General features: G+C 42.6%; 1 protein-coding gene across 1 annotated transcript in view; it reads right to left on the bottom strand.

Moving 5' to 3' along the window:
* Positions 1 to 15,075, bottom strand: part of LOC311039302 (matrix metalloproteinase-16-like) — a 103,344-nt gene that overhangs the window by 55,473 nt on the left and 32,796 nt on the right. The window contains exon 2 of the mRNA XM_084049079.1: positions 374 to 522. Within this exon, the coding sequence (XP_083905205.1) occupies positions 374 to 522 (149 nt within the window). The remainder of the gene's footprint in view (positions 1 to 373; positions 523 to 15,075) is intronic.

Raw genomic sequence — 15,075 nt, 5'->3', positions numbered from 1 at the left:
TTGTGACAGGCCTATGATCAAGTGGGGGTCAGTGGTTCAACTTCTCAGTGGGGGGGGGGGGGGTCTCTCCAACATAAATTGTTAATATAGCATCACAATCCTTTTAACCACTGTAACCATATTTTATACTTTGGCTATTCAAAAATAGCAGATCGACAAGGGCACAACTGCAACTTTACTTATTTTTTAAATGTTTCTCTTTTTTTTTAAGCGAACGTTTTGAACACATCTTCGCTTCTGGGGGTCGCTGGCACAAAATATTTTGAGATGTTTGTCTGACTCGAACAAGTTTGAGAACCACTGCATTAGCTAATGCATATCAAAGTCAGGGTCCTTAAAAATGAAATAGGACAATAATCAATCAGTGACTTACTCTATGGTGTTGTGGTCGAGGCTCCCGGTGATGTTGAGGCCGTAGTGGCGCTGCATAGCAGCGATAGCAGACTGCATGACCCGAGCCGAACGCAACAACCCCATTCTGGGATCTGTGGGCGGGAGGTAGCCGTACCTCTGCAGCCATGCCTATACACACACACACACACACACACACACACACACACACACACACACACACAGGCAGAGAGAGAGACTGGGGTTATTATAGTTAACTAAAACTAAAGAAATAACAAAAACTAGAATTGAAAGAAAAAAATAATTTGTAAAAAAAAAAAGGAAAAAAAATCACAGTATCCAGACTTTAGGCAGTACATCTTTAGAAAACAGATTTGAATAACGTTTCGAACCGCATAGGAATGTGCATAAAATCTAATTTCCATGTGTCTTTTGCTGTTAAGAAAATCCATAATTAGGATTTGGACTGCCAGTCTGAACATAGCCAATATGTATCTGTTGTTAAAGAGACACATAAAAGTGGCAAACACATTTAAACAATAAAAAAGGAGGCCTGTTGCCTCAAAGCTTTTTACATCTCAGCCAATGGCCCTGTGCTGCCAAAACCCGCTTGCTATTCCAGAACACACTATTGTACGGCAAACGTTTTTGCATGCCTGCTGCATGCTCACAGCTGCAAACTAGAAAGGGACGGTCCACAGAGCACATATTATCTCCGCCAGGCTGGGTTGCCTAGCCAGGGCTGTGTGAGTCATGCGTTGTAGCCGCCAGGAAGCAGCGGAGAGAAATAGTGTTTTTCTACGGCATACGGTTCAACTCTTCGCATCTGTGGCACCCCCTATGGGCAGAAGTAAATGCACTTTTGGAGATGTCTTGTATAGAGGCCCCATAGCATGTGATTCCTATTTGGGGTTGATTGGATGTTGCATTCATATGGTGTTTTTTGTAAGAAATAGGGCCCTACCACAGATTTTGGAAGCCGAAGCAGAAAAACAGAATGGAATATCAAAACCTGTTTGATGGTCATTCATAGTCACAAGACTCCCGGAATCGTGTCTATTTAAAGAGAGAATCAGTTGCATGGAATCCAGGGGGAATCAAATTTTGAAGTTCAACCTACGGTTCAAGAGTTATAGGCCAAAACATAGAGAGGGCTGGTATAGAGCCACAATGAGGCTGTTTTGAAAGATTTGGCTTACTGTCAGTGTGCCGAAAAGCTTGACACTGATCGGTCCAGCAGTTTGCGAAATTGGCTGTGCACAGGCATAGGGTGGCACGCGCACACACACACACACACACACACACACAGGGCAAAATCATAATCTCTGCCTCTCGGCCTTAGAGCCTGGTGGAGATGATGTCAGGGGGACTAAAAGCAGAATACAATAAATGGAACACCATTACCCTGACAATGCAACCAGTGTGGATTGTCAGTGAGCTGCGCTTGGCTGCCAATGGAGACAAACAGCTCCACACACACACACACGCACACACACAGACAGAATGCACAGCGTGGTGCAATAGGGCTGCACAATATGAGTGTGAAATGGTATTAAAGCCCTGTGCAATATATGGCCCCTAAAAGCTATCTCTCTCTCTCTCTTTAGTGAGTAGGTGATGATGAGATAAATATGTGTGTCAGGTTTTTATGGCCTCTTGGGAGATGCAGGTGCACAGTGGGAAGATTTCCATTCAACTATGCCTCTCTCTCTCTCTCTCTCTCTCTCTCTCTCTCTCTCTCTCTCTCTCTCTCTCTCTCTCTCTCTCTCTCTCTCTCTCTCTCTCTCTCTCTCTCTCTCTCTCTCTCTCTCTCTCTCTCTCTCTCTCTCTCTCTCTCTCTCTCTCTCTCTCTCTCTCTCTCTCTCTCTCTCTCTCTCTCTCTCTCTCTCTCTCTCTCTCTCTCTCTCTCTCTCTCTCTCTCTCTCTCTCTCTCTCTCTCTCTCACAAAGCTGAAAATGAACGGGTAGCCTGTATAGCTTTGAATCTTTATGTCGCTGACTTCCATTGAAAATTAATGGTATCCTGTAGCTTTGTATCTGCCAGTGTAAACACAGCATGACTCCTACTGATATTGGTGACCTTGTGAACTTTCCTCTACTGCCAAAAAAACCTGGTCTAATTAATAGCTGCTGTTGTGTAATCTTTGGTGCTTTTCTCAGCGTTTCCCTGTTGCTAACAGTGTGCACACTTCCCTCTCTTCCTGTCTTTAGTGAGTAGGTGATGATGACATAAACATGTGTCAGATTTATATGGCCTGCCGGAGTGCCGGGAGATGCAAGTGCACAGTGGAAGATTTCTATTCAACTATGCAGGTACAGTAGCTCTCTCTCTCACTCACACACACACACACACACACACACACACACACACACACACACACACACACACACACACACACACACACACACACACACACACACACACACACACACACACACACACACACACACACACACACACACACACACACACACACACACACACACACACACACACACACACACACACACACACACACACACACACACACACACACAGAAAGGTTTAGACATTTTGGAAAATGTTTTTGTAAAAGAGTTCTTTCGGATGAGGGCTAGGTAGACAGAATGACAAACCAAATGTTGCAATAATCCGGATTTATTTTCTTTAAGGTGCACAAAAATGATGTTTCAAAAAATAGTTTAAAAAAAAGGTAATTCAAAAAAATACAAAACAATAAACTTACATGCTTCAAACAAGCAACAGTCCAGAGACTCTGTCAGACTGATAGAAAGGGCAGAGCTATAGCAGCAGCATGGTGCCCCTGCCTTTACTGACTCAGGCCTGAGACTAGACTGACTCATATCATCTACCTGCATGGCCTCTACCTAGTGGCCTCAACCATGTCTTAAAAGACTGGTAACCTCAACACATTCACCTGAAATACTAGTGAACAAAGAAAACATTTTCCAAACTTTACAGAAATCATTCAAATCAATCAAAAGGTAAGTATTAATCATGTTTAACAACACACCTCTTTTCAATCATAATATACCTTATACAGAAAAATCCCACACTCCCCTGTCAAATGGTATGTCCCAATTCCCCAACCCTCCATATAAGGAGCACTGTGGTCATGTGTTACTCTTTTCAGATCCTCAGAACAGGAAGAGGACATGGCAAGTATGGGTGTTTGTTTGGTGTGGTGAGGAGCTTTAAACTGTGGAGATAAAATAAAGTGGTTATGTTTTAAACAAACACAGCCTGTGTGTTGTTTGTATAAATGAAATGAATATGAAATGAGTAGTATGATAAATGCATATGTTAAACAGAAAACAATGAAAATAATGGAACATGTGAGGCTATAAAGGTAAAGTGGGAAAGGCAGTGTCTGTCTTTACCACAGTTTTCAAACGCTTATGATTAAAAACGAAATGTAGCAAACTAAAAATGTAAGGGATATTTACCCATAAAAAGTGTTAGGGAACCAGTGCACTAAACAACAAGTGTGTCATAAGTCATGGGTTTCTAGTCCCGGAGGTTCACACATGATGAGCTTCTGTGAAGACTGTGGAGTCTATATGCAGCCTCACACATTCTAATGCTCCCGGCAGGGGAAGACTTCTCTGTTCTCCCTATAAGAAACTCACACCAACATGAGACCAAGGAAGACAGTAGGCTACTATGTTAATCATAGTGTTATAACTTCCTTCTATTTATAACTCTGCGGTGTAAACAAACAGGAAAGAACCATGTTTTGTCCTCGGCCCAGATGTCAACAGGTTGATGCCTGCGTTGCAGTTTCATATCTCGATGTGCGACGGTATGGCTTTGTGTTTGTTCTCCACCCAAGAACACATTGGAAATAATGGTGCTTGTTGCGTCATAATAAACACTTTCACGTCTTCTGGGCTCAATGCGACTGTGTTGTTGCTTCTTTTGCGTGTTTGCTTCTTTTTACTCATAACAAAGTCAAATGAAATTCATTGTCACTATGGTACAGTACAGTGTAGCTCTGTGGAATTATTGCTCTTTTCATGGCTGTAAGGAAAGGTGGGCTAGTAATGATATACCGTATACCAATATTGTAATTATTTAATTTATCTAAAAGATGTTTACGCATCTTTGTATAGCAGATTGCAACTAAATGATGCATTTATATAGCGCTTTTATCCAAGGCGCTTTACATAGATTGTGTCACACACACATTCATACATAGCGGAGCAGATAAGTGCTACGATCTTTCAATTTATGATAAAAGCGTGAAAATTGGCGTGAGCAGTCTCCATGGGTCACTTGACAAGAATATTGTCTGAGCCATTTATAATTTCAAGATGGCGGCCATTTTTCAAGATGGCCGACACCTTAGTGGGCAGTTAAGTGATATGATGGTTTATTTGGTGATACAAGCATGAAAATTGGCATGAGCAGTCTCTGTGGGTCACTTGACAATAGGCCACCCACATCTATTTGAAATTTCAAGATGGCGGCCATTTTTCAAGATGGCCAACACTTTAGTGGAGCAATTAAGTTATATAATGGTTTATTTGGTGATACAAGCATGAACATTGGCATGAGCAGTCTCTGTGGGTCACTTGACAATAGGCCACCCACAGCTACTTCAAATTTCAAGATGGTGGCCATTTTTCAAGATGGCCAACACTTTAGGGGAGCAATTAAGTTATATAATGGTTTATTTTGTGATACAAGCATTACATTTGGCATGAGCAGTCTCTAAGGGTTGCTTGACAAGAAAACACTCCCAGCCACTTGAAATTTCTATTTTCAAAATGGTCGCCCCCTGGATCCTCAAAAGATACATTTTCTCATAGAAATGTACGTTTTCTTTTCATTAAGGACGATTATTATTATTATTATTATTATTATGCTAAAACAGTTGTGTTGATTTGTTGATCATAGATAGATTAGATAAGAGTGAATATCTGCACTACCAGGGCACACTGGTGATATATCACTGCTGTTAAACCTCAGAGTGGGGTTCAATGTCAGCTAATTGAAAGTTAGTATCCCAAATGCTGTCTAATTTACCCCAAAACAGTTATATAGCCGCACCTGAATTGACAGGTTGTGCCAGCGCGGGAGAGCCGAGCCAAGGTTAATGGGGTTTTAATTAACCGGATGGTGTACAGATCGCATGGGATTTAAATAGCATTGGATGAACGATCGGACTAAGTGTTGGGTTAAGGCACAAACTTAGTTGTATCCCATACATCAAAGTGCTTGGTAAAAGGTGGTAAAAGGATAAACCCTCTGCCTCTGCCTATGCTGCAGACATGGCAGAAGCCATCATAACAGTTGTGAAAACTAACTGGGACAGATGTTTCATTTGTCAGCAGGTCACCAAGGAAAAACTCATTCAGCCAAGTTTATTCAACAGAGAGCACGATCGTACTGATCATGATACCATTGCAAGAAATGTTCCATTATTTCATAAGATCAATGCTCTGCCTATCTTACTTAGTCCAACCCGACTAGATGAAGGTGATGGCATAGAAAGCACATTGACAAGAAACAGAGCAACATATCATTCAAGCTGTTCAACAACACAGAGCTGGAAAGGGCCCAAAAGAGAGCATCTACATCTGCTGAAGACACTGAAGATACCAAAGATATCCATGTCAAGAGACTAAGAAGATCTAATGTATGACCGGTCCAGTGATGTCACAACTGTGAACGAGGCCAGGCTTGATCTCATTGCCAGAAAGCAAAGACGATATGACTTGATCCTGCCAACTCAAGCAGCACTCAAAGAGCATGCCAAACGTGCTTCTTATGAGGCTGGATACGTATGGGGACAGGCATTGAAGCGACCTCCACAAATGCCGAGCCCATCTGACTGGGGATGGGTGGAACAGGACGAGAAGTGGAAAGTCTTCTGGACTCCACTTCCACCTATTGCGGAGAGTTGTTGGGAGTTGACCAAATGTGGGTGCACCAAGGCATGTACTGGAAGGTGTAAGTGCTTCAGATATGGACCCAGTTTCACATGCCTATGTAATTGCCCCTGCTAGAACCTATTTGCATGTTTATTTTGCCAGAGTTATTCCCCGTTGTCCTCTGTGTTTTCAAGTGTAGGCCTATGGCTCGGCTTCCCCTCGCCACATCGGCGCATCATGTTTAACTTTGTATCTAGTCTATTACTGTGTAATTTTCAGTTGTTACTTTGTAACATTGCTTCCACTACCTTCCACTGCCATATCTAACAGTGAAGCACATTTTCAGTTTAGTTCCTTAGTATAGTTTGTCATGGTTCCGTGGCTATTGCCATTCAGTGTTAGCCATTGCTCATAATTTTGGAGCACTGTCCGTTCAGCACCACAACTGTGCTTATCAGCACCACAACTGTGCTTATCAGCACCACAACTGTGTTAATTTATTCATCTTATTTGTTGTTTCCCCACCCCTTAGTATCTATTTTACACATGTAATGGCTGTTAGTTAAAAAAAATATATATATATATTATCCTCCCTTGTGACTGTTACCTTGTCGTGGTAAGGGAGCTTGTGTAAGCCTACCTCAGTGAACCCGGAGAGCTACAGTATGCCGGTGGGAGGCAACTCCTGACAGGTTTTACCAAACTGGACAGCTTGTGGGTGAGGAGTCAGACAAAACACAGTCAAACAACCTCTCTTGACAGAGCTTTTTGAGGAACCCAATACATTTCTATGAGAAAAGGTATCATTTAAGGATCCACATGGCGGACGGCAGACATCTTGAAATTTCAAGTGGCTGTGGGCGGTTTCTTGTCAAATGACCTTTTGATACGGCTCATGGCAATTTTCATGCTTGTATCACCAACTAAATGATTTCTTAAGATTAACTGCTCCACTAAGGTGGTGGCCATCTTGAAAAATGGCCGCCATTTTGAAATTTCAAGTAGCTGTGGGTGACTTATTGTCAAATGACCCACAGAGACTGCTCATGCCAATTTTCATACTTGTATCACCAAATGAACCATTATATAACTTAAATGCTCCACTAAAGTGTCGGCCATCTTGAAAAATGGCCGCCATCTTGAAATTTCAAGTAGCTGTGGGTGGCTTATTGTCAAGTGACCCACAGAGACTGCTCATGCCAATTTTCATGCTTGTATCATCAAATAAACCATCATATCACTTAACTGCCCACTAAGGTATCGGCCATCTTGAAAAATGGCCGCCATCTTGAAATTACAAATGGCTCAGACAATATTCTTGTCAAGTGACCCATGGAGACTGCTCATGCCAATTTTCACGCTTTTATCATCAACTGAAAGATTCTGCCAGAAAAAAGCATTTAGCCGCTCCACTAACACCGATGGCGGAGGAAAACATGCTAGGCACCAACCCACTCATCGGGAGCAATTAGGGGTTCAGCGTCTTGCTCAAGGACACTTCGACACTAACTCTGGGGGAGCCACCCAGACCAAGATCGAACTGGCAACCTTGCAGTTTCCAGTTCACTCTACCCGGCCACTCTACCCCTGAGCCACTGCCTCCTCCAACTAGAATGTAAGCTATGCCGATTTAGACCTGGAACTCCATTACGTAACTATACCTTTCAAGCCGGGAACCCCTTTTGGGGTTCTTGTTGCTATGTATGCACAGTATTTAGCAACCACATTCTTTTTTAATTTTTGAATAAATATTTGACGTTTTTCAGAAAACTTAGGTCAGGATTTAGAATGTTCTGCTTCCATCACTCCCTCTATAATGAAATCAGTTATTAATTACTTAGTTCTGTCTAATTTAGAATATTGCCCTGTAATCTGGTCATCAGCTACAAAAAAATGTAAACATTACAGGTTGCTCACAATAAAGCGGCTCGTCTGGCCCTAGGATGTTCATACAGGACAAGTATTAGCTATAAGCATGAACATCTGGCATGGCTAATGGTTGAACAGAAATTATCGGTGAGTCTTCTAATGCTACTGTGGAACATTATTAGCACCAATAAAGCCGTCTAGCTTGGTTCACCAGTTACAAATGACTTCTGAACATGGGTACAACACCAGAGGAGCATAAGAACAAAAACACATTTTCTAAAACTCACTGGTATATATATGTCAATAGAACTCTGGAATGCTCTGCCAAAAACATCTTGAGTACAATCCATAACAAAAGTTACTTTAAAAAAAACGTAGAGTGAAAACAGAAGATGCAAGGCAAGCTCACAATGTGATGCGTGTACTTTGTGTACTTTGGAATACTTAGTACTTTAACTCAAGTACAAATTTGACAGAGCAACATTTGTAGTCGAGTAATACTTGACCAGGACCAGTAGTAATTATATTATGACTCAAGGGTTGAGTACTTTGTCCAACACTTGTAACTCTGACGATGTACAAATGGAACCAAATGGACCCATTTGTACATCCTCAGAGTGACATTAACCCTCGGGATTTCACTGTACACAAGCAATATAGTGAGGTGAGTGCAAGCAGTGTAATCCTCAGAAGGCAGCGATGGCACTGTGACCACCAATTACAGGACAGCTTCTTGAGTACTTTGTCCACCACTGTGTGCCTGTCTCTGTTTATCAAAACACACACAAAAAAGCGTTTCTGTCGTGACACCATGTCGCCCTCCTTCCCCTAGGGTGGCGTTTAGCTCGATCGCCCGGTAAACAAGTTCCCACCCGTGTTAAAAATGTCCTCCCGGGACCATATAGTTGACGTTCAATGTCTGCACGCATTGTAGGCAGTGGTTTATGGTCACGGTGGAGTAAATATTGTGACTTGAATCCTTTGTCCTCCTGCTGGTGCTGTTTACGCCGCGGCTACGCTAACGTTCACCCTCGTCCCTCATCCTGGCAACCTCGCCCTGCCTTCTGACCCGTTTGCAATGCTTCTGATTTATTATGTACTGCAATGTACAGTATACGTACTGTAAGTATACACTAGTGACTAGTCAGTTGAAGTTCTGGGCTGACTCTGGTTGGTTGTGTTATGAGCAGTGGTGTAAAGTAACCAAGAACATTTACTCAAGTACCGTACTCAAGTACCGACATTTTTTAGGTACTTTTACTTTACTGGAGTATTTCCAATTGTCTATACTTTTATTTCTACTCCACATCTCATAGACAAATATTGCTCCACTACAATTATTTGAAAACTTTAGTTACTTTGCAGACACAAATTATTATGTTATAAAACATACATTAACCATTGTAGCCCTATTTCAAACCAAGGCTATTTTAAAATAGCCGATCTACAAGCTCACAACGCGTCGCATCGCGATGCGTTGTGAGCTTGTAGATCGGCTATTTTAAAATGTTTTAGTACTTTTACTTTTGGTACTTTAAGTACATTTTGATACCAATACTTTTGTACTTTTACTCAAATAAATGTTGAATTCCGGACTTTTACTTGTAACAGAGTACTTCTACATTGCAGTATCGATATTTTTTACTTAAGTAAAACATTTGAGTACTTTTTCCACCACTGGTTATGAGTGAAAGCAGCGACAGTGATTTTCTGTTATTATTGATATGGCAGCCATGAGTGTCTATTTGCCAGGTTCAATAGAACAAACACTGATGTTCTAACTGCAGCCTAGCTGCTACACATGACAGACATGAGACCTGTGCCTCCAGCCAGACACTGAACCCCCAGCAACTCCCGTGGAACTGCTTAGTAGCTAACACTGGAGCTTATATAGCTCCAGTGTTATAAAACCATGTATCTTCAAACTCAATGTTAACGATACCAGTAAAAAATGTCATGATAAAAATGACCCCTTAAGTGTTTGAAAGTGAAATACCTCTTTTTAGCTCCATCGCATGGCGGTGTCACTTCCCGCCAAGAACTGATTTTCAAACTAACAATGAGGCACGACAGTAGTGACATAATCTTCCAGATTTTATATCCTGAATATCATGGCCCTGATGTATCTGTGACTCGATTGGGAGGATTGGATCTGTAAACCCTCACACTACAAGATAATTGGACAGATAATCAGTCCCCACCAGCCTCAACTTATAGGAATGCCCCTGTGATTGACGGGAGGGGAAAAAATCAGACCCCAAAAATCGGCCCAATTAGCCTGTGTGTAGTGAGCCCAGTTTTACCTTGGAAAAATCAGCTCTTCTACAGAGCATCAATTAGGCTTATCAGTGAGCTATAGGTCCCATAGGTGAGTGAGGCGTTGAATGTGCAAACAGCGCATTGGCATGCATCCGGGCACAGTCTAACATTCCCTCATTCAGTGAGGTTAACCCATTAAGACATTATTTCTTTGGGCTCGGTGCCGCGCTATGAGCTTGTAGATCTGCTATTTTTGAAAGAAATTGTGAAAATGTGTGCAAATCTTTTAATATATATTTTTTTAAAGCGAACATTTTTAACTCAAATCTTTGCTTCTGGGAGATTCTACAAGTATCTTCTGAATCCCAACAGTTTTTTTTTAAATGTATTTGGCCGTGGACCCCCATCTCAAAATATTTTTGTTCCAGGGACCCCCAGAAGTTGTTAGTTAAAACAAAATGTTTGCTTTAAAAATGTATATATTCAAAGATTTTCAAAAATATTTTTCAAGCGTGGGACTCTGTGCCGCGCTATGAGCTTGTATATCTGCTATTTTTGAATAGCCAAAGAAATATTAAAATGACACAGATGCGTTCCCGGTCTTAACGGGTTAAATCAAACGGATCACTAGGGAAGAACCACATGCCCGAAGGATGGAGCTGAGTGAGTGAGAGTGGAGGGAAGAGGAAGTTGTGGAAAGTGCAGATGGACGGATGTCTCGTTAAAACATTCCTACAGTATGTAGGTGGTGCAGTGCAGTGGTTCCCAACCAGGGGTGCAAGTACCCCTAGGGTTACTTAGAGCAGCTTGCACACATGCATCCATTTATTTATGTATTTATTTATTTATTTTCCTGGGAACTGAGGAGCTGGAGGTTCAGTAGTTAGGGAACATGTTGTCTGAATGAAGGAATGTTGACTTTGCGATTTATTTTTTTATGTAAATGTCTTGTAATGCCTTGGTTGACGTCATGTTTTTTATGTTACGTGTGGACCACAGGGAGATTAGCTGCTCTTATGCATCAGCTATCAGCTGGCGATCCTAATAAACTCAACTCAATATTTGCACATTTTATACAAATACGTAAATAAGTAAAAGTCCAGTATTAAAAATGTACTTGAGTAAAAGTACAAAGGTATTGGCACTTAAAGTACCAAAAGTAAAAGTCCTTATTACACAGAATGTCCCATTTAAAATTGCAGAGCTACAAGCTCACAACACGTAGCCAATGCATACAATCTCCCGAACACACGGAGAATGTCTGTCTCCCTATATACTTAGCTGACCGGAGTCCAACAGGGCTCTATAACTAGGTCCGCTATTTCCCTCTACACCGAATATGTTCGCCGTTCGGCTCTGCACACCTCGGTGTCATATGAGACACACACGGCAACTTTGAGACTTAACGGTTGTACACTGTACGGGTTATGCCGGGGACACATTTGTAGTCACACACACACACAAAGATTCTGTAAATTATAGATGATAGCAATAGAATAAATCGCATGTAACTGAAGGTGTAGATTGCAAAACTGCTCAAGGGGTACATGAGACACAAATGGTTGAGAACCACTGGGTCAGGGGTCTTTAACAGGGGGTCCGGGACCCCTAGGGGGTCCTCAGAGTTACTACAGGGGGTCCGCCAAATCTTTGTGTGATACGATTATTTTTGAGTGGTGAGCAATGTCCACCACTCAGCCTACCCCTGGCTTATAACTCCTGATTAAGCCTCAATGTCGTCTGATGGACAAAGGACCTCTTCAGTTTGACCTTATTGTATGTAGGAACACTGTATCTCCTTCCTGAAGGCAGCAACCTATATTCTCCATACAAAGCATGGCTAGTGTTTGAAGTGATATTCCTTGCCAACCTTATCATACTGTTATCATACGTAGATGTATAGAGCCTCTGAAGTGGTTGTCCAACAATATTTGAACAAATGTTCACTTGTTGCAGCAGTTGTGACTTTAAAGCTACAGACAGACATCCATACCAGGTGGTACTACAGTACTGCAGGACACTCATAATAACAGAAGTGAAAAACAAAAGAAGAATCTGTCTACTAGCACCAAAAGATCTCAGACGGCGAAGGAAATAGACTCTTTGTTTTGTCTTCTTACCCACTGATTCAATCTGGTCTTTCCATGACAAAAGGTGGTCTATTACTACTCCTAGGTATGTATACGAACATACCTGGTTGATCTGTTCACTATGAATAGTAATAGGGGATCTGTGTATCTCTAGTGGGGCACCAAAAACAATCTCTTCTGTCTTTTTTGTGTTAATGATAAGAGCGTTGTTATCACTCCATTCCACCACCTTATTTACTCTGTGTTGGTGCAGTCCAGGATCACTGGAACTATCCAAAAGAGAAATCAAAACTGTATCATCAGAGTACTTTAGAATGTATTGGTCTGGCTTGTCAGTGCGACATTCAGACAGACATTTCTCAGTACTACAGCTGTCAGTATAAAGGGTGAACAATACAGCTGAGCTTACACAACCCTGGGGAGCACCAACATTAGTGGTTAATGCTGAGGAGAGGGTTTTGTTCACTTTCACCCTCTGTACTCTGTTAGTAAGGAAGGAAGCATACCAGTGAATTAAGTATGGATTCAGTTCCAACTGTACCATCTTTGACACCAGAATATCAGACTGTATTGTATTGAAGGCTGAAGAGAAGTCTAAGAACAGCACCCTTGCATGATTCTTATTAGACTTATCTAGGTGTTTTGTAATGAAGTGGACCAGTGTGACAACCGCATCCTCTGTACCGCAACCTTTCTTATAAGCAAACTGACAGGGGTCAAATTTGTCTTTAGTTATACTCACAAGATGTTGCAACAGTATTCTTTCCAGTGATTTCATGGTCACTGAAGTAAGAGCTATCTAACTATATAAATGGCGAGCAACTTCCGCGCCCTCGGTGGTGACACCCCACAGCTCTGTGATCGACTAAACACAACACCGTCAGACCACATGTCGCCAACACTGTCGCCACGGCGGGCGGCCTGAATTTACGTTTCGCGTAGGGCACCTGGCATGCCTCACTACACCGTTCCCACCTCGCAACATAATTAATTCTACTCACCAAATGTCGGACACAACGGAAGTGGAAGCAGCTTCGTACCGTTTACCGTGCGCACGACCTCATCACCACAACAGCAGGCAGCCGCTGCGGGGTTTTTTTCCTTTTTTTCCAAACTTTTTTTTTGGTCACCATTTTCTCCAGGCACCATTTCTGGTGTAACGTCGGGTGTTTCTTTTCACCAGCCAATCACCTTTCACGTTGCCACGTCCGTTGCCACGTCGCGCTGACGTACGCTAAACAAGCGCTGCCGTGCGCACAATGCAAACGAGCCCAAAGGCGCGCAAAAAAAAGCCGACCATTGCTTAGACACAAAGTCAGACCTGGCAACGCAGCCTAGGCCAATCATGTGTGAGAGATCTACAAGCTATGGGGCAGAGACGCCACCGTATCTTAGCAACAACTACAGCGCTCACTCTCATTGGTCCTGTCACGCTAAGAGCAGTCTCCAGACAATGGCATCGCAGACAGCTTGCTGTTACTGCTGTAGCCATCACAGGCAGTTGCAGCACGACGGACAGGGCGCTGTGATAGCTGCCATGTCGCTAACGCTAATCTGGTTGTCATGCCTGCAGCGGCTGTGCAATCACTTTGTCAACAATGCACGTTCGTGTGGTGAATGTCTATATTGCTGCTCAGTTCGTCCATTGTACATGGTGTATGTTTGTGTGTGTCTTCTGGAGAACTATGTAGCTCCACATCAACTACAGTAACTAACGTAATGGCAGGACCGCCACGTGCAACGCATGTTAGGCTGCATTATGGTCATGTAGTAATTTCAGATAATTTCGCTCCGATTACAGCAGTGTTTATCAACCCTTTCACGCCGCCCCCCCCCCCCCCCCCCCCCCCCCCACACAAATACACGTACTTGATCTGGGACCCCCCCATTCTGTTTGACTCCGTTCCACAAGTAAATATTGTGAAAATAGCCGATCTACAAGCTTGAAACGCCTCACGTTGAGAGGCTTTGTAAGCTTGGAGATCGGCTATTTTCTACATGATTGCCTCTTTCTTACATTCTTTGCCAATGTGGCCCATGTTTTCATAGCATAGTTTATTGACTACTTCTGTTGCAGAAATGGCCATTTCCTTTACTTTCGGTTTTTAATTGTCTCCGCCAGGCCGAAAGGCATGGCGCAAGACTATGTTTCACCCCCTGTCCGTCCGTCTGTGATAGCTAATCTCTCACATCGTTGACTTGATCGCAGCAAAATAACAGCCCGATGTGGAGAGTCAGTGAGAGCTGGATAAACAACGTAAAATGTGTCAAAAGGAGTCTGTACGGCTGTCGATAAATGAACACATGACGTCAGTGGGAGAGGAGATATTGTGTCTTTTGGACAAACAGCAGCGTGGTGCTGATGTTTGTTGTGTCAAGCAGCTTAATGTCAGAGTGTTTGTGTTGGAGCGCCTCAGTGCGGCTGCAGAGTTCATGTGCAACCTCTTCCACAGAGACACAGAGACACTAGAAACTCTGCTGGGGAAAAAAAACCCCTGCTGGCCATTGACTTTCCTATGGACATTGATCTACACACTGCAGGTATATCTGCTACACACACAACATCAAACTACACACTGCAGGTATGATGCAGCGTTTGCATTACAGCCAGCATGCCAGCGTAGTTCCCA

Source organism: Gymnoscopelus microlampas, assembly GCF_963454915.1.
Source record: "Gymnoscopelus microlampas genome assembly, chromosome: 22".
Lineage (NCBI taxonomy): Eukaryota > Metazoa > Chordata > Actinopteri > Myctophiformes > Myctophidae > Gymnoscopelus > Gymnoscopelus microlampas.
This window is presented reverse-complemented; position numbering and strand designations above follow the sequence as displayed.